The 20,741-nt window shown below is 37.6% G+C and overlaps 1 protein-coding gene across 2 annotated transcripts in view; it reads left to right on the forward strand.

The window, feature by feature from the left end:
* Positions 1-20,741, forward strand: part of RIPK1 (receptor interacting serine/threonine kinase 1) — a 44,762-nt gene that overhangs the window by 20,569 nt on the left and 3,452 nt on the right. For both annotated transcript variants that reach the window (XM_075212991.1, XM_075212992.1), the window contains 6 exons: positions 1,624-1,770; positions 9,421-9,497; positions 11,285-11,375; positions 15,867-16,490; positions 17,619-17,666; positions 18,448-18,594. In XM_075212991.1, coding sequence (XP_075069092.1) covers positions 1,624-1,770; positions 9,421-9,497; positions 11,285-11,375; positions 15,867-16,490; positions 17,619-17,666; positions 18,448-18,594 — 1,134 coding nt within the window. The remainder of the gene's footprint in view (positions 1-1,623; positions 1,771-9,420; positions 9,498-11,284; positions 11,376-15,866; positions 16,491-17,618; positions 17,667-18,447; positions 18,595-20,741) is intronic.

A 20,741-nucleotide genomic window follows, 5' to 3' on the forward strand; every position in this document is an offset into this window, starting at 1 on the left:
CAACTTTCTCTCTGCTATCTCCACATGGATGTCCCAACACTACCTAAAGCTCAACATGTCCAAGACAAAACGTATCACCTTCCCAGTTTCCTCAGTCTCCCTAGTCTGCTGTTTTGGTGTCAAACTTGGCTCCACCCTCTATTTTATTCCTCACTCCCAGTCTCTCACCCAGTCCTGTGTCCTCCATCTTACCAAAACTCTTATCCATTCTCTCATCATCCTCCGACTTGACATCTGCAACCTCCGGCTATCTGCCATTCCAGTCACCCATTTATTCCAACTTTAATCCATCTTAAATGTCACTGCAAGTTTAATCTTCCTCTTTCAGCGCTCCACATCTGCCTCTGGTGACCACTTCTCCCGTCTACAAGATTTATGGAATTCCCTACCACGCCCAATCAGACCTTCTCACAGTCTTCAAACCTTTACATTTTTAGATCCTCTCTGAAAACCATCTCTTTATTAGAGCGTACCCCACTCAGGTTGATACTACTGTTAAGTCTGTGTCAATCGTTTGCAATAAAGATTCTCCGATGCGATTGCTGTGGTTCCTAAGCACAAAGGTTTTATTCGCAAAGTATTACAAGACAAAGTTTGGCATACATACGCTTGCGCTGTTAGCACTAACACAAGCTTCTATAAGAATGCTCTGGTTTTCAAAGCCAAAGGGGAACAATTTATACACTGTGTGGTTGTAAACTGCAGTGACATCACAGATACACAGTTACAGTATTAAGATCCACATTCATAGGTCGATGGGTCATGACCTTCCAAAAACTCAATGTGTCATTGGTTGATTCCTCTGGTCGTTGTTCCTTGATTTAGCTAGGTGTCTTTCCTCAGGCTCCAGCCCCTGGACCTGTATAAACCGGTTCTTTTATGACGTCTCTGGACTTGATATTTGTTATATGAAAAGTAATACTAGTTATAACTAGCGTTCGCAATGTGCGAACACTACATAAATAATACTGGAAATGTTCTCATGCGATTGTGAACAGAATGAGGCCAAACTCGATTTAATTAATATGTTGGAAAACATTAATTAGGTTTTTCACCACATTATATTTTAGATTAACTAAAATAAAAAGGTTAAACTTAGTTGCATGTTGTTATTTGCTAAAATAATTATTCGATTGCGTACTAATCGCAAACCAATATTAGTGTACAGAAAATAATGATTACCACTTTCATCCAATTATTAAACCAATCTCCACTCTGAGCCACACTCACTCCTCTTGTTTCAGCTGTGCCCTCTCTTCCAAGTTCTCTCATGAGCAGGGCCCTTCCTACCCTTTGTTTACTTGTCTGCATTTATTTAGTCTACCTTAGTCTACCTATTTTATGTGTGTCCTGTTTTCCCTACTGCTCCGCACTGCAGAACACTGTGGCGAATTACAAATCCACAATAATAAGAATAGTAATATCATTTTTTCTGCTGCAGTTGTTTCTCTTTCTTTGTGCTGTAGAACCTAAATATGATTCTTATTTAGAAACATGTTCAACATTATATATTTTTTAAAACGCTTAATATACATATTAAACAAAATAATATGAATACAAATGTAATATATCTCTTTAATCTATGAATAAACGAGCCTCTTATATCAAATTTGATTTTTGTAGATGCAATTAATGCGTCACAGATATCACACTGTGTGATTGATGGACAAAGGCCAGAGGTAGATGGCGATCTGAACAGTGTGAGCGAGGCAACAGATCTCATGCAGGAATGCTGGAAGGGTGACTCAGATGACAGGCCTTCGTTTAAAGGTGAGGTGCTCTCCACCCTTGTATTTTCTTTTAGTATATATGCTCCAATGTGTAAAATGATTTGCAACTCTTTTATGCTTCATCGCATTTGCAGTTAACTTGCAGCATTTTAAACAATCAACTTCTCATTAGCATTAAAGGTAATATCCTGAAACAGTTTTTTATTCTTTTTTTCTCAAAACGTGTTATTTGCATTTTCAAACACAAAAAACATAGTAGACATTCTTTACATATGTCTTACATAGTAACATGTACACCGACACACGCACACACACACACACATATATATATATATATATATATATATATATATATATATATATATACACATGTGCCAGATTATTACATAGCAATAAGAAAAGAAGTGAAAAATTACAAGTAAAACATATAAATTTAAATGGAGATGACTCCATTAAGAGAATATCCACTTGTTTTCAAACATGAATTAGCATAATCAGAATCAAAACCAACGCATCAGGTAAGCATTATTTGTTTTTCTACAATACTTATACTGCATTTTGTATATTGTGTATTTTTATTTTTGTGCTTTGTATTGTCTATTTTATACTGTGTATTCGGTATTGGCGGAGGGGGAGGAAGGGGGAGAGGGGGTGAGGAGGTATTATCACATGAGGTAAGTTACCCAGAATAGTACATTGCACAAGTTATGTATGAAGGATTAGAGTAAATAGCAAAAGCCATTAATCATTCGATCCTAGACGCCTATATAAGGACCACTTAGTAGATTCAAATACTTGGAGAATGTCATCCTACTGGGACTTTGGCAACAACTCTATATAGGGACCCCAATTACAATATAATTTAATTACTCCCTTTTCAATGTCTGGAAAGTCTGCACATCTATCAAAATAGTGGAGTTCTAGTAATTCCAATTGTACATCCTTTAAGAATGGAGGAGAAGAGGACGTCCAGTTGCGCCACTGTCAAAACTACTGTTGAAATTGGTATAACATAAACAGAAGTAAAACTACCTTTCCGGTTGTCAAAGTTACAAAATAGTAATGAAATGGGATCCCCATATCGTATAATCTTAAAAACAGAGTTCAGGAAAACCAATATTTTGTTCCAAACGCAAGATATTTTTCTGCACTCCCAAAAATGATAATAAAAGGTAGCCGGGCTTTGCTTACATTTCGGGCATAAACAAACCTTTCTCTTCTGATATGAAATGTTTTCTCTGTGATTGGGATATATAAGTTCTGTGTAACACTTTGATGTGTACCTCTTGTAGTGTCGCTGAGGTTAAACATTTTAGAGTTTTGTGTTGATACTTCAGTAAAGTATCAAGATTCGTTAATGAAGGGATATCGCGGCTCCAGCTTTGGAGTCTGTTGTTCCAGAGTCTAGAACTATCACAATATAGGAGGTCCTTGTACAAATATCAGATTCTAAATTTGATGATCCTGAGAAAATGTAATAAACATTCTAGTTTGTCTAAATATGGCCATCTAGTTTTATTAAGCGTAATGGTCATGATCATGATGAAATGCCGAACTTGTAAATACATGTAGAACTGTTTATTATCTAATGAGTGCTTCAGAAATTTGCGTGTCATCCTTGCGCAGGTTCCAATTTTAGTATATGTGCTGCCGAAGCGAACACAAAACATTTTTTTTAATGTTTTGCTTAAAAAATAAAATTTCACAGTTGTGTTATTTTGTACAACCAAGGCACACTGGTTATGCAGTTTGGCATAAATAAAACGACACTTAGGGCTAGATTTACTAAACTGTGGGTTTGAAAAAGTGGAGATGTTGCCCATAACAACCAATCAGATTCCAGCTTTCATTTATTTAGTGCTTTCTACAAAATGACAGCTAGAATCTGATTGGTTGCTATAGGCAACATCCCCACTTTTTCAAACCCGCAGCTTAGTAAATCTAGCCCTTTGTCTTTATTTTGTTGATAGGGTCCCTTTAAATCATACCTGACCAAGCATTTGAAGAATTCTGTATTTTTGTGTTGGGGAGAGACCAAATGGGAAATTAGTCAGTGTTTTAAGATAACTTTGCCTTGGTACCTCATGTTCAGAAGCTATTGTAGTGCAATAACCTTAGTGCATGCATGCCACCTTCAAAGGTTTGTTTGTTTCCAGGCAAATTTTATTTATTTTTTGTTTTGTTCTTTTGTTGATCTGCAATACAACAACAGATCTGCTATATAGAAAGACATGTATTTATTTTGCACTATGTAAAAGCAACAAAAGTTGCCTGAGCAACAGAATTCTGTAACAGTGGAGTACCCCTTGAAGTTATTAATTAAAAAAGAAAGACTGAATACGTGTAACATGCTAGTCCTTATGTTCTGGGAATACTGGAGTCAGCTTTTCCCATTGACTGCCATTTACTAATAAACAAGGATCAGCATAGTGTTTGGACAGAAAACCACTCTAATTGGAAACCCATAGATAAATAGTATACAAAATTCTGGGCCAAACTCTCTCAAATTACCGTCCCCTCTCTTAGCTTCCATGCCCCTCTAGAGATACTTGCCTACACTCACCTCACACTCTCTTCCTTTTCGCAAACAACCTATTGGATACAATTCAGTCTGGCTTTCGTTCTCAACACTTCACATACACTGCTTTGACTAAGGTTGTCAATAATTTAATCACTGCTATAACTAAAGGCCATTACACTCTTCATCACCATTTATTTATATAGGGTCACTGATTCTGCAGCGCTGTACAGAGAACTCATTCACATCAGTCCCTTCCCCATAGGAGGTTACAGTATAAATTACCTAACACACACAGACAGAGAGAGAGAGAGAGAGAGAGACTAGGGTCAATTTTTTATAGCAGCCAATTAACCTACCAGTATGTTTTTGGAGTGTGGGAGGAGGAGCACTCGTAGGAAACCCACGCAAACATGGGGAGAACATACAAACTCCACACAGATAAGGTCATGGTCGGGAATTGAACTCATGACCCCAGTGCTGTGAGGCAGAAGTGCTAACCACTTAGCCACCGTGCTGCCCACTCTTCTAATTCTTCTGGATCTCTGCTGCATTTGACACTGTTGACCACTCTCTCCTCATACAAAGACTAAAATCCCTAGGTCTTGAAGGCACTGTCCTATCCTGGTTCTCATCATACCTTCTAATCGCTCTTTCAGTGTTAATTTCTCAGGATCTACCTCTGCTCTGCTTCCTTTATCAGTTGGAGTACCACAACTCTCAGTCCTAGGTTCCCTACTGTTCTATATCTATACCACTTCTCTTGGAAAACTAATAAGCTACTTTGGATTTCAGTATCATGATACAATATCATGATACCCAAATTCATCTATCCTCTCCTGATCTCTCGACATCTGTGTTGTCCCTTGTTACTGACTGACTTTCTGCCATTTCATCTTGGATGTCCTCTCGCCAACTCAAACTCAATCTTTCTAAAACATTAATAATATTCCCACCCATTAACAAAAGCATACCTGACATTTCTGTTGACAATGTGACCTTAAACCCACCCCTCAAGTTCGCTGAATAGGTGTGATCCTAAACTCCGAACTATCCTTTGTCCCCCACATCGACTCTATGGGGTATATTTACTAAACTGCAGGTTTGAAAAAGTGGAGCTGTCTGTAGCAACCAATCAGATTCTAGCTGTCATTTTGTAGAATGCAATAAATAGAAGCTAGAATCTGTTTGGTTGCTGTAGGCAACATCTTCACTTTTTCAAACCCGCAGTTTAGTAAATATACCCTATATCAAAATCATGTTACATACATCTAAAAACATTTCCAGAATACGCACATATCTTACACAAGACACTGCAAAAACCTTAATTCATGCACTTATCATCTCCTGCATTGACTATTGCAATTCCATCCTTACTAGTTTTCCCCAAAACAGACTCAAACCCCTACAATCTATTTTGCATACAGTGACTAGATTGATTTCCTTGCAAATCGTTGTTCCTCTGCTGAATCAATCTGTCTGTCTCTACACTGGTTGCTTGTTGTATACCGAATCCAATATAAATACTTTTACTAACCTACAAAGCCCTCACCGAATCTGCACCAACATACATCTCCTCACTTGTCTCAAAATATCTCCCAACTTGACAACTCCATTCTGCACAAGATCTGCATCTCTCATTCACTCTCTTTACACTCTCCATTCCTGGTTACAGGACTTTTTTCAGGCTGCATCCACTCTATGGAATTCCCTTTCTCACACCACAAGACTTTCCTCTGGTCTACAAACTTTCAAACGTTCTCTGAAAACCCACCTCTTCAGACAAGCTTATAATATTCCTCAGCCACCCTCTTTACCTCTCTAGATTACTCTATTACCACCCATTACACAATCCCCACAAGACAACAATCCTTTGACAAACATTGCTGTGTGACTGGATCATATAGCATGCTAATCCATTTTTTTTTTGGGGGGGGGTTTATTTTTTTTTTAACCTTTGCAATCTGGCTGGACCGAAATGCAATATGTAGACTTAACTTCATGTTTCCAACTCCCATTGTTCCATAGATTGTAAGCTTGCGAGCAGAGCCCTCTCACCTCTTTGTCTGTTTTACCCAGTTTGTTTATTACTGTGTTTGTCCGCAATTGTAAAGCACTATCGAATATGTTGGCTCTATAGAAATAAATGTTGATGATCATGATGATAGATTTACATTTGTGGTATTGGTAACATTCATTTCACAAAATGTTCAGATGTCATCCCTCTTTCATACTAGCGACAAAATGTAATTGGTACCCTGATTTTCAAATAGGACCCCTGTAAATTTCAGCCACCGACACATAGAAGAATAGCATACCTCTCAACTGTACCGATTTCAGGGGGACTGTCCCGATTTTAGAGCTCTGTCCCACTTTCCTGCCCGGAGACATGCTTGTCCCACGAGTGGTAATGTTTGGGAAAGGGGGGTATGTAATGGGCAGACTAGCACTGCAAACCTCTGGGGGCCCATTTTCTTGTGGCCACACCCTTGTCAGTTTGCAGAATCACCCTCTTAAGGGGAGGTCATCAGACGCCCTTTGTTAGACTTATGGAGTGCTTTGAATAAAACTTGATTAAAAGAGTGAGATGCTCTCACCCAAATATGTTTTTCTAGGCCATAGCCCATCTAGTCCACTATGTGAAACAGTTAAACATGGAATTTATAAGTCCTTGATGTAATCATATTTGTTGTGGGCAACACAGCTCAAAGAAGCAGTCATTCCAAGTCATCCTGATCAATTGACATATAATGCCTCAAATCTCATTCTGGCCATTGAATTGAAGGTAGGCCAAAGAGAAATGTAATTTGTCTCCTAATTGTCAGATCCCTGTATCTCTCCTTCCGCACAGGGTCAGACACCTTTGTCTGCCCCCGGAAGTTGCGTTTAGTTGCTCAGCAACCAGGCACATAAAGCCTGGCCGCGCGGTTCGTCCTACAGCGTCCTGTTACCAGGCAACGGGACGCTATTCTGAGCTCCGGCGGTGACATAGCCGGTAAACTTCCTGCAGCCCACACTATTTAAAGGGGACTCTGGCACCATTAGGATGCCAGAGTATTAGGTCCCCTATTCTCCTAGCATTCTATATGCATCCTGCAATCTTGGTCTGTCTTCCTGGTACCTGACTTGCCTATTCCTGACTCTTCCTGCGGACACCCCTTTTGGCTTTGTGACTTCCTTCCAGTGTTTGAGTTCGGCTTGCCTGACTATTCTTTTGGATCCCCCTTTGGTACTGTGCTGACTGCACAGCTAGACCTCAGCTTCCCTGACTATCCGAATCCTTCCATTTACCTCAATGTTTACCCTCCTGGAGAACCGCAACCTTCTTGCGGGGGTCCATGGTTAAGACCAGGGTCAGGATAGACTCTGCGCCCCCATATAGGGTAGTGCTAAAATCAGCAGGTATCCCTTGGCATTTGCCACTAATATCTTTCAGAGTACTCTAAGAAATCCTTTGGATAAACCTCCAAAGGGACAGAATTAGCGATTTTAAAGAAACTCAATGAAGACCCAAATAGCTAAACATCTTTAAAGCTGGCAAATCAGTGATATAATCCATGGCTCCACGGTTTGGTAGGAAAATAAAGATGTAAAAAAGATTCATCAGGAAACCTCATATTGTGCACACACAATAACGAACTGAAATTAATTTAGAGACACCCTTTCAGAGACTTAGCCAGCAGTAACTATGTTTTATAGTTTCTGAGGTCTTTACTCTGGGATGTTCAGCAAACTTGGAATTGTCCATAAAACAACAATTTTATTTGAAGTGCCTCTTCTGATCAAAATATTTGTGTGGAGGATTCTTTAAAGAAGTCTTGTAATTAATTATATGGGAGAATTCATCCAAAGAAGCATTGCAATTAAATGTCCAAGTGGGAAAGAAAAGTGCTCATTGGGCCTGACAGGGAATTCTTATGATCCGTACATTGGGTAATTGGGAAGAGTGTTACTTCACACAGTTTTCTCCACTATATTTTCTAAAGCCTGTATCACAGCCAGGAGTTCCCGATCTCCAATTAAGTATATATTTTCTGTTTGAAGAAATATTTGGGGAGCAAGCAACAATTTTATTGCACTGGGACGTTACCGCTTCAAGGGCCAGGATGGGTGTTGTAATACTGGAGCTAAAGAAAAAGTATTTTTAAAGACAATTAAAGCTAATGTTGCTTCACCAGACCACTTGTGAGTATTAGCCCCTTTTTTAGAAGCTTTGGAAGCAATGGCAGAAGAGTGTTTTTTATATAATTGGTGAAAATAAATGGCAAACACAAATGATCTCAGTGTGGCTTTGAGACCTGCAGGCTCAGACCAATGTAGGATAACGGAAACCTTGTCTGTAGCATCTGAAATCCAAAAGTACAAATATATTTTAAAAAACGTCCTGGGTGAGCAAAAGTGCATTTTTCCAGTTTAGCATATAGACTGTTGCTTGGTAGATGATGTATTTTTTATATGCAGTCACTGAGAGGATACATCTAAAAAGAATATTGTATCATTTTGTAATTTTCTACTTATGACATGCCAGAGGTTCTTGAAAGAGTTTGTTAAAAAAGGTTTGTTGGTTCATTAAAGAATCCCATTCATCACACTGTTTTACCTGGTTTTTGGATTTTTGACAGTGAGGCCACTGTAATAGGTAAAGGGTCTGTGGGAGAGGTCTATATTTTCCACACCAAAAAAACCTACACCAAAAGAGGTTTATTTATAACTGAAATCTTTGTCCAGATTCTCTTTTATTTATTCGGACATGTCCTTGGTCTCCGGAATAGGTAATGGATTGACTCAGATTTGAGATGGAGAGGATCCAGAAAAAAGATCAATGACAGTCATATGAATGATTGGTCTCAACTTCGCATTTCGCAACATCAACCAAGCATAAAATATAATCATTTAAAATTTATTTTTATCTAACTTTGGGCACAAAGTCTCACTGGTTAGCTGTCAAGTTATTTCAGCCACTTTAATTAACTCAAATTATTTAGTAGCTAACAGCAGTAAGCATATTATTCCTATATTTATTGTACATTTAAACATATAGCTGATAATGTCACTGGGACAATATATTTTTTTCTTACTGGTATTTTACAGATGCAGGATAGTTTTGTATGAAGGATAAGCATTCTCCTGTATACAACATTTTAAATGTCTTTTATGTTAATTGTGTTTCAGATTGTGAAAACACATTTAGGCCAGTATATACTGAGATTTATGAGAAGTGCGTTGATTCAGACCTGGCTGCAATGAAGGTAATAACTCTATATGTTGGATTTTTTATAATGAGCTCCTGCCATTACTTATGTACAGGGCCGGATTAAGGGAATGGAGGCCCCTGGGCTAAGGGGGCCTCCATTCCCCCGTGATGCCCCCCCCCCATGATCGGAGCTGATTGCGCCCCCCCCTCCCCCCGTGATCGGAGCTGCCCGCGCGTCTTACCCCCCGGCACTTACCTCCTTCTCTGGCGCGCTGTACTCTCTTTACTGAGGAGATCTCGTGAGAGTGAGACTCACGAGATCTCCTCAGTAAGGAGACTACAGCGCGCCGGAGAAGGACTGCAGGGAAAGTGCTCAGCAGCACTGATCGCGCCGGGGGTGCCCCCGCCCTCGACCGATCAATACTGCTGCTGAGCACTTTCAAGGGCCCCCTGGATGCCATAGGCCCCTGGGCTGTAGCCCAGTTAGCCCTATGGTTAATCCGGCCCTGCTTAGGTAAGGAATACACATTATTGTAAGCTGTTAAAGATTGTAGATAAGTAAACAGAAGAAAGATGGCATAGAGTATAGACTATTGGCTTCCTTCCGAGTGCCAGTTCCAAAGTCAAGCTGTATGTGTCACAAGAAAATATGGGCGATGGCTAATAAACCTTAAAAGAAATTGAACAGGGATCATATGTTACTTATTTTTCAGAATTAAAATTTATGAACTAGGATTCACCTTGTTTGTTTTACTATTTTTTTGTTAATTTCCATAAACCAGGTTTTATTATATTACAACATTTTGACAGTGGTGTGTTATGAATGTGTATCTGGTGTATCTCAATATGAAAAGGCTGGGAACCATGGTATAAACTATCCAATAGCCAAGCACTTACAAAGTAAATGCAACAATCTAAATAGAATCATCATATTGTCTTAAACATTTTACACCATAAACAAAATGTTTCAGACCTTGCAATATGTATAAGAAAGCACAGTATAGACTTATAATGATTCTTCAGTAATGGTGATCATCGTAAAATCATTTCCATTGCTGCAACATTGTATCCAGTAGATGCATAATAAATAATGTAACCACTTGCAAGAAACTATCATCTTTTAAAAATATCTGAAAAACTTAATTTTGGCGTGTCCTAGAGTATGTTAAGTAGCCGTTCTTGTGATATCAAAAGAGAGTCTTTGTGTTTGAAAACCACACCAAGAACCCTAGTCATAGTGGGTCCAAAATTCCAAAAGCTTTCAGAAGACACTGCTCCATTCAACAAGATGGTGGCAGTAAAGGAAAATCTTGTTGTCATTAAGTTATGGTAATTAAATAAATAATTAATTAATTATGTTAATGAAATATGACATCTCTCCTTCACTGGTATACACTGATACACAGTATAACTACTTTCTCTTGTGGGTTGTGCTTTTGCTGTGTATCCTAAGCTGTAATATAAATCCACCCCTTATCAGAATTTCTAAATTTGTATACTATTTGTATACCATACCTTTTCAGTGCAGATTACTAAACAAAAATAACAAATACAGTAATACAATTTTCACATTTACTACTAACACTGTCAGCGCACATCTCTTCGCTTTCTCTATATTGTTTCTATGCAGTCATGGGGTGACAAACTTATAACACCTGGCGTACACATCTCGATCATATAGTCTGTTGTGTGACTAATAAGCTCTCTATAAGACCAACCCTTCCTTTATATCTGCTCTTATTAAATGTAACCCTTAATGATCTGGGTTGTAATACAAATAACTTGTGCATTAACTATATAATATATTGCAACCTTTCACTTTAGTTCCTTTGCCAATTTCAGAGTTTGTTCCCAAAACCGGAACTATTTATTGAGAGAATGGCATCTTTGCAGATAGATTGTGATGCAGAATCTCCCAGTATGCCATCAAGAGGTAAGTAGTGACTTTACCTAATATCATCATCAGCTATTTATATAGCACCACTAATTCCGCAGTACTGAACAGAGAGCTCACTCACATCAGTCCCTGCCCCATTGGAGCTTAAAGTCTAAATTTCCTAATACACACACACACACTAAGGTCAATTTAATAGCATATGAGCAGTATGCTCTTTCTCTACATTATGTATTTCAGTAATTTCCAAGTTATCTCATCAGTGAATTAATAAAACTTAACCTTAGCACTGACCAGAGTAGCCATGACCTGCTGAGATTTTGAGGGCCAGTGTTTGAATACTACTGAAAGATTAATTTAGAAACTAGAGAAAGGTTCATTTAAAAACTAGAGATACAGTGTGTTGACTTTCTCAAAGAGGCTTGAGAAAGTCCACACAACAGTGGATGAAACGCGTTGTTATCATCCTACAGTCACCAGCATACTGTTGGAAAGCTATTGCTATTGTTTGAGTACTATCAGCAGACCGTTCACTACTGCACATGTCACTAATGTGACTTAACATCTATAGAGTCTACGGTTTGTAAAAGCATTCTGTTTTTAAACAAACTGTAAAAATTATCAGTATTTAGAATTCAACATTCAGATCCAAAGACAATGAATCCTTCATTAGGCTTTTGTCATTAAAGTAAGTACATAATATAAAGCACACCCACCTGCAGGGTGAAAATTAACAACCTACCACCTCGCAATGATAGGCCAATTACTTTTATTTTCAGTGCACACCATTTTATCACCTCCCACAAAAAATAAATAACCACCTTTAGCTCTACTATTCCCTTATAATTCTAGTTTAAATAAGTGCTGCAAAGGTCTTGGCATATTTTGGAGTTGGATAGAGATGTATCTAAAATAGTAGGTGAACGATCTTTCATGACAGCCAGAAAGACCACTAGCATAAAAGATCAGTTAGTAATAATTGATTTGATGTCCCTCAATATTATTTAAGGCTATACCGAAGCATGGATTTAGGCTGTTCTGTTGATTATTAGTAAGCATTAGCTCTGTACATTCATGCTCAGCAGCGTTGTTTGTCTTTTTTATGCTAATATTACTAATCGACTTAATTATATATGTGATATCAGTAATGTCTACAAATTAACTTTTCAGTTGCTACAGTGCTGTTACCTTCGTTATTTTAATACAGGGATTTATTTTTCCTTTTTGAATAGTAATGCAACTGTTGATGCCTAGCTTAGTTCTGTTATTACTTATATATGTAGTGTAACTGGTTTAGGAGAACAGGTGTTATCTCCTGGGATAGATGGTAGTGCTCAGCAGCCAAGAAGTCACACAAGTCCAAGGTTTTGGTAAATCTGGCCTCAGTCAGTTTTATTAAGTAGAAAAAATAAAGAAGACTTAAAAATAAACACTTTGGAACACTGTATGTGTTGGAACAGAAGTTCTAACACATATAGTTTACTCACAATAGATATTAGGTTGTCTCTCTTATAGAGCCTCTGCAGTCCCTTTCTCAAGGCACAGCAGAGACTCAGACTGACCATGCTGAGTCCTTTTAAACACACCTGCCAAGTGCAACCATTAATCAGTCTGCTGTCAAACTGGAAAATCAGAAGACCTGGACTGGGCCTTATAAATGGAGCCCACCCTTCTCTCTCCATTTATATTGTAGGGACCCTTACCAGCTCTTCCCTAAAGCTGAACACACTCTTTAGCAAGCTTCTTCCCCACAAAACAATTTCCCTGTGGTTTTTAAAAATGAAGGTTAGAAACCTGGGGCAAACATACCTGCTGATAAATACTACTCCAGTGTTTTTGTCACAGTAGACAGAAAGATGTTATGGTCATGTGAAAAATTAATTTTGATTGGATGCCAGTTATTCAGCTTTGTTGCAGTTGCTTGAAATTATATTTGGTTCATGGTCAATTACATGAGTGACTTCACAATCAATGGAGTTACTATTTTATTTTCCTGGTTTCTATTCATGCTCTATTTCCTCTAGGTTGCAGCAATGTCGCTGTGAGCCATAAAAAAATGCACTTTTTGAAATATATGTACTCCTGTAAAAGTAACACAAAGAGGGTGCTTCATAGTGTATTAAAAACAATAATTCAATAAGCAGCTCAAAAGATTTCACAATAAATGTGTGTACCAAAAAAAGGATAAAATCAACACATATCAACATAAAGTTCAATGGAAAGAATTCCAGAAATGCTTCTTTTTACTGCTAATCACAACTAGACAACATAGGATACCATAGAAAATTCTGCAGATCTTGAGTTGTGTTAAGCCATGCCCCTTATATGTTTCAACACGTAAGGCTAGATTTACTAAGCTACGGGTTTGAAAAAGTGGGGATGTTGCCTATAGCACCCAATCAGATTCTAGCTGTCATTTTGTAGAAAGTACTAAATAAATGAAAGCTAGAATCTGATTGGTTACTATAGGCAACAACTTTTTCAAACTCGCAGCTTAGTAAATCTAGCCCAAGGACTTCATCAGAGGGCATTCCCAAAACCTAACACATACATCATTTTATAATAAAATACAGGCTATACAAAGTTGTAGGTGTGTCTTTCACACTCATGTCAACACAGATTTGAAAACAGGCATATTCCTATAACATATGCATTTCCAGGAACTTACATAAATTCATCTAAGCACAAAGTGCACATATCAACTAGAGATACACAAAAAACAAATAGTATATGAACAATCACATACTTCCATAGTCATTTTGCCGCTGTCCTCCTCACTCTTGCAGCATCAATCAGATCATAAGAAAAAGAGTATCTATCTATGTGTGTATATATATATATATATATATATATATATATACAAGTTAACCCGTGCATGATACTCATGCATTCTAGTCAAATCAAGATACTTAAGGTCTTAAAAAGGTTCTTGTCATGCATTTGGGCCATAGCCCAGGCCTCCTCAGGGGAAGATCGTTACTTCCCGACGCAAGCGCCCTTTTTAATGTGTGTTCATGAGGTAAAATTACCTCACGAAAATGAGTTTGACCCCTCAACTCGTAAATTTAGCCTTTACTACCCCTCCCACGGGGGGGAAGGGGGGATGATGGAAGTTAACTGACTTGACTATTCTAATTTTTTTTTCAAATAATGTCAGTATACCAAATTTCAGGTCAATTGGATGAGCCCTTTCTGAGAAAATAGTTTTTTCCACACACACACACACACACACACTAATGCACGCCTCTACACATGTGTGTTCATGAGGTAAAATTACCTCACGAAAATGAGTTTGAGCCCTACCAAATTTCAGCCCTTTTTGAATTTTGTTCCCCACACACACTAAGAATTTAGTAGGTCAGTGTATAACTCTGCCCAGCAGGTGGCGCTGCAACTTGGGTTGTTTTTTTTCACACACACACAGACGCCACTAAGCATTTATATATTAGATATATATATATAGCATCCAAGTGCTTAGCACTCATAAATAACATGTGTACAGTACCCTAATGCCTTCCTCAGTACTGCACTTGCATGGACAGTACAATAAATAGATTCCAGGTGAGGCAGCACTCAAGGATTTCTAAATTGAATCTTTGAAATCCTTGAGTGCCGCCTCACCTGGAATATAGATATATAGATATATAGACATAGCACTATGCAAGGCTTCATGATCAAGAGCTCCTTGAAAAACATGCATCTTTCAATTTGTCACTGACCCACTTCTCAGAGCTTTTTGTAAGTTCAGCCTTCTCACGAAAAGGTCTTTCATTGTTTTCCATTCACTTGAAACTTTATCAAGTTTGGTCAATGAAGCTGCTGCCAAAGCACCTCAACAATCACCGAGGTCATACTCATTATAGGCATACACAAGTGGTACAAACAGGGTTGTGACACAAATGCTCATCGGGACTTTCAATCGTTTTTAAAATCATTACAAAAATCGCATCTGCAGTAATTCTCTGTAGTGTGTACCCAGCATTACATCTAGCAAGGGCTGGCTTGTGAGCCTCACCCTTAAATAGGCTTGATAGACAACTGCTAAGAGAACATAAGGCAATATTTTGAAACAAAAACAAAGCTGAATAAATGTTGCACTCAGTTGATCTCATATTATAAATGGTACCAGCTGTATATTCATCATCATCATCATTTATTTATATAGCACCACTAATTCTGCAGCGCTGTACAGAGAACTCACTCACATCAGTCCCTGCCCCATTGAAGCTTACAGTCTAAATTCCCTAACATACACACAGACAGACAGAGTGAGAGACAAACAGAGAGCAAGAGAGACTAGGGTCAATTTTGATAGCAGCCAATTAACCTACCAGTATGTTTTTGGAGTGTGGGAGGAAACCAGAGTACCTGGAGGAAACCCGCGCAAACACAGGGAGAACATACAAACTCCACACAGGTAAAGCCATGGTCGGGAATCGAACTTATGACCCCAGTGCTGTGAGGCAGAAGTGCTAACCACTAGGCCACAAGTATATTGCTTCTTATTTATTGTTTGTGTCCTTTATATAGATCATCCACATTCTCTGCACAGCTCCCTAGGTTTGACACACGGAAATGTGAATGAGAGTTTGTTTGGTGCTTCTACAAATGAGCCAGTGGAACATGAACATGAAATACATGATGAAGTATTGGAAAGAAAACTGCAAGATGAGATGAATTATCATCAGAGTGGCAGTCGTATAGACAATGGGACAAACCTTTCTAATCCTCAGCAACAAAGTGAAATGAGAAGCAGGAAAGTGTTTAACAATCCATTTGCCAGTACTCCATCTAATGCTGTGAATTTTAGTAACAGGACTGTTCCCAATATTGTACATCCAGCTGATGTGGCATCCGGTTACACATATGATAATGTCATACATGGCCCAGGTATTTATGTATCAGGTGCCGGACAGGTAGATTACCCTCAGACTAATGAACACACAAGCATGTTCAATCTACCACCTTCGCCATGGGACACACATGCAACAATGCCTCCATTTGTGCCACATCATTATGACAATGGAACTTGGCAGCAGCCGCCCAGTTTTGAGGTATATAATTCCACCAAAGTACCAGTTGCTGAATCAATGCCAAGTCTTTATCCACAAAATCCAAACTATTCGTTTACTGGTGATGCAGGGCGCCAAGGGGGTGAGTGTGGCTATGTACTTCTTCCAAAGCTGTTGACATATATATCCTTTGTTTTTCCATTGCTAGTTTAGGACATGGACATTTCTGAATAGGAGTGGGTTGCATAGTTGACTTAATAGATACACTAAATTTGTTTTTTATTCTTGGGTGCTTAGATACTTTATCTAGTATGTGTTTTGTATGTACACAAATACTACAGAATTTAAAGTGTTGCTGATATTCCACCATTAATCATTATAAATTAGTCATATTTACCTTGGCCGTTGGCTTCTTTTCTACCATTCTGCTTCTTTTCTAAAATTCTGCCTGTTTATACTAATTATCCCAAAAAACTACTATTACAATGTTATTGTATTATATATTTATGCAGCTCTAACAGATTCCACAATGTTATTGATTTACATCAATGTATTCAAGTACATCCATCCCTTTCCTTGTAATTTTCCTATTACAAGCACACAAACATACACTAGGGCAGTGATGGCTAACCTGTGACACACCAGGTGTTGTGAAACTACAAGCCCCAGCATGCTTTGCCAGTAGATAACTAGCTGATAGCTGGCAGAGCATGCTGGGGCTTGTAGTTTCACAACACCTGGAGTGTCACAGGTTAGCCATCACTGCACTAGGGTTAATATAAGCAGAAGCTAGTGTGCGTTTCCATCAGGGAAGGTATTGTAGCAACCAGAGGAAACATATACAAACATAGGAAGAACCTACAGACTCCACACAGGTGTCACCCAGTGCCGTAACCTGCCAATGCTTCTTACTCTCCCACCTAGAAATGTTTCTGGGCTGAGAAATTGAGCATTGTACACAGAACACTTCTATTGTTAAACGTGGTAAGCGTTCCTCTGCTTTTTCAAGTATCTGTTGTATATTATATATGCCTGGAGCAGGGCTGGATAAACACCAGTCACCACAGTGACTAGGAATCTCTTTGGCCATTACTAGTATGTCATGCTGCGTGTTATGTAAAGTGTAAGAGTAGCTCATTGCTGGTACACGCAGGACACTGTTGATATAATGTGTTAAGTACATACATTTGTTATAATCTTTTTTTTTTTCTATCTCTCCCATGTATAAAAGCATTTGCTTATTTTCTGTTTTTCTTTCTTTTTTTTATAGGAGTGCTGCTTAAAGGAAACTTTGGATATCCACAACAATGCTTTCCAGGTAAAATCAATCATTCTTGATTCATGCCAGACATATGTGCATAAATGTATTTGTAACACATGGTTTTCATTGATGCCATTTCTTACTCCACAACTGCAGTAACATGAGCAATCTTTATTTTTAAAGATATGCCAACTCTTTAATAGTAAAAGATAACAGTAAAATGTAGGATACTAAAGTATAATAATAAATGTAAATGATATCCATGCAGAAATATTTCTACCATCTATACAAGATAGTACTAAGTATTCTTGTAGAGTTTTGCTTGTCCAGGGAGTGATTGTGTTTGTCTCTGTCCTATAATCACCTTATCCTTTCCCAAAAACCATCCAGTTAATATTATACATGTGTGATAATTACTTCACAATACAAAAACTTGCCCAGTTATTTATCATTGGAGGAATTGATCTAATTGAAGACATGACAGGTCAAAAGGTTCGATATAAGTTAAAAAGAAGACAAAGGGACACAATGTACTAGGTGTAGCATATGCTCTCCTCTGTACTAGGCGTAATAATACAAAGAACAGTTTTCAATTTACAGTGCCTTTAATAGTTAAGTTTATATAAAGGTTATGATTTTCCTACCACAGGTCCATCTTTGTCACAGGTTGTGTTACTAGAGCATAGTAGCATTTACATTGACACGTATTTTCAAAACAACAGATACATGTGTAGTAATGTAGTATGAAAACTATGCTGACTGCTTTATAACATTTGCCGTTTCTTTATTTAGCAGACATGACTGCTGACCATGCTCTTTGCTTTTGTCATTTATTTAGAATCATCTGTCAATTTGACCATATCAAACAGCAAAGCAATACAGATTGGAAACAATAATGTTATGACAGTTGAAGCGGAAACAGTTAGACAGGACAATCAAGTCACACAGAGTCCAAACTACTTACAGTATCAACTTAAAACGTTTGGTGAGTTTTAGGGTTTTGCAATAGCAATCCGTGGACATTTTAATTTTTAATTATGGTAGATGGAGAAGTAGTTTAGAACATTAAAAAAGCAATGGCAGCAATGTCAGTTTATGTATATTGGCAAAAAATAGGGTGGCGAATATCATACAGTACATCCCATAAATTAACACTTTCAATATATATACAGAATATATAGTAATTGGTACACGTATTGACAGATGAGGTGTTTAACCGTTGCAGTGCTGAAGTGTCCAGTATAATTGGTGTATTGAATATTCTTGTGCAATTTTTATAATTTAATGATGCTGACCAATATGTCTTTAATTAATGAAAAAACTACAGTAAATTAAGAGGGTTTCCACTTTCAGTATTGTTGCCACATTAGATAGCCTTTCGTCTAATTCATTTCCAAAGAAATTATTAACCTTATCATTTAAATCTCACTTTGTTCTTTTAAAATTGCAAAATGTTGTTGTTGAATGATAAAATTTAACATTTCATAAATGACTGACACAAAAGTCTCTGAATGTACACACTCTGGACACTATGGGCCTGAGTCATTAAGGAAAGTATGGCAAAAAAAAATGAGTAAGTTTTCTCCTGGACAAAACCATGTTACAGTGCAAGGAGTGCAAATTAATTTATTATTTTGCACATAAGTTAAATACTGTCTGTTTTTTTCATGTAACACACAAATACTTGATAGCTTTATTTGTACACTGACATTTAAAGTTGATCTAGGACATGCCATACCCCAACTATAAATCTGACATCCCATTTTAAATTTGCCTCCCCCTCCAACGCAACATAGTTTTGCCAAGGTGCAAAATTACTCTTTTTTTTTTCTTTTTCTTTACTTTCCTTAATAAATCAGGCCCCCCCTATATATTTATATGTTCATTATCTGACTACAGTGAGTGAGGTAAAAGGTTATTATACTTTAACTGCCTCTGCTTGAAATAAAATCTTAGTCTGATTATCTCTAAATCCAGGTCTTTTTTTTTTTAGGGAAAGGGAAACTACTGTAGTTAAATTATACAAACATCTGTAAGCAAATTACACACACTGTTTACTATTGGACTGAGGCTGATACACTTATCTCTAATAACTGAAGTATTCCCAGTACAGATTCTCATCGTTGTGGTCTGACCTTTCTTTATAGCTTATCCTCCTTTTCTATTGATTGCTATCTTCTTAGTCTGTCACAATACACTCATTTCATATACTAAATTGCTAAATTCTCCTCAGTGTTCCTCTTCCTCACCTCTCACATGTTTTCCCCCTTCTCTCTTTTTCTCCTCCATTTAACTTTCTCAACCTCATGTGCTCCCTGTCACCTGACCCTTATCTTTTTTTCCTTTCTAATCATATTCCTTCCAACTCTTTATTTCAACAAATTCCTTGTGCATACAAATTTCTAATGTCAACACTGTTTTTCTATATTAGTGTTAATATTATTTAAACAATTTCATTAACACTGGTAACATCAATACACATTCTTATTAACACAGGTTAAATTACACAAATTGAGGAGATAATCTTTAAATAAGTATTGTTCCAGAATGTTATTTCTTTCATAATAAAGTAAATGTTGACAGATACAAGACTATATAGTAGAGTGACTCCAGTAGATCTACTGGACCATTCTATAGTTTGCAAAAGTTTTGGTATCGTTCACTTAGGGTTGAATATCATTGCTAGTAATAACAGTTTAATTTTTTCCTGGTTAATCTGGGTGCTATTGAAATCCTGTATAGCCTCCAAAATCATTGAGTAGATTCAAACCTGGGTTATACAATTTGGGTACAAGCGGGTCAGCCCTGCCATGTGCCCTTATGTTAAAAAAATAATCATTCCATTCACCCATTTGTTTATTTTTTATTTATTTTTCTCCAATCAGGAGAGGTTATTTCAGGCCTCCCTAATTGACACTTTTGCTAGATGCATCGGTGAATTGTATTGAGAACACTGACTGGAGAGCCTGTCCAATTGGCATTCTCTCATTACACTACTGCTTGCTGTATTAATTCAATGATCTGTTTCCAGGATCTGGGTTGATCCTGGAAATAGGACCTTTAACTGGCAGAGATTGTGTCACAAAGATAAAGTGTGTTATGTGGGTTTCATGAAATACTAATCTGTTCTTT

This window comes from Mixophyes fleayi, chromosome 5, assembly GCF_038048845.1.
Source record: "Mixophyes fleayi isolate aMixFle1 chromosome 5, aMixFle1.hap1, whole genome shotgun sequence".
Taxonomy (NCBI): domain Eukaryota; kingdom Metazoa; phylum Chordata; class Amphibia; order Anura; family Limnodynastidae; genus Mixophyes; species Mixophyes fleayi.